At 63.8% G+C, this 329-nt stretch overlaps 1 protein-coding gene across 1 annotated transcript in view; it reads right to left on the bottom strand.

Annotated features, from left to right (window-relative positions):
• LOC104162421 (carbohydrate sulfotransferase 1-like) overlaps positions 1–329 on the bottom strand; it is a 1,236-nt gene that overhangs the window by 436 nt on the left and 471 nt on the right. Inside the window, 1 exon segment of the mRNA XM_009701137.1 lies at positions 2–326. Within this exon segment, the coding sequence (XP_009699439.1) occupies positions 2–326 (325 nt within the window).

Below are 329 nucleotides of genomic sequence, written 5' to 3'. Positions count from 1 at the left end.
CGGCTTCCTGCCAGTGCCGTCCCAGATCCTCCACAGTCGATAAGTGTCGCGGAAGGTCTCGCTCCGGGATGCCAGGATGCCCCGGGGGTCCCTCACCAGCTGGATCACCTTCAAATTCAGCCGTGGGTCCTCCACCAAAGCCCGGAGATCGTTGACCTCTGGCACCCGCACAGTTTTGATGGCCACGTGCCCGTGCTCTCTGCAGGACTCGGTGGCCAACGTCAGGTTCAAGGTCCCGCACTTCTTCACGCAGTCTCCTTCCTCCAGGTGGAGATCGACGGCTCCCAGGGACTCGCAGACGGGCGGGGAGCACAGGGCCTTGCTGGCTC

This window comes from Cariama cristata, unplaced genomic scaffold, assembly GCF_000690535.1.
Source record: "Cariama cristata isolate BGI_N322 unplaced genomic scaffold, ASM69053v1 scaffold6875, whole genome shotgun sequence".
NCBI lineage: Eukaryota > Metazoa > Chordata > Aves > Cariamiformes > Cariamidae > Cariama > Cariama cristata.
This window is presented reverse-complemented; position numbering and strand designations above follow the sequence as displayed.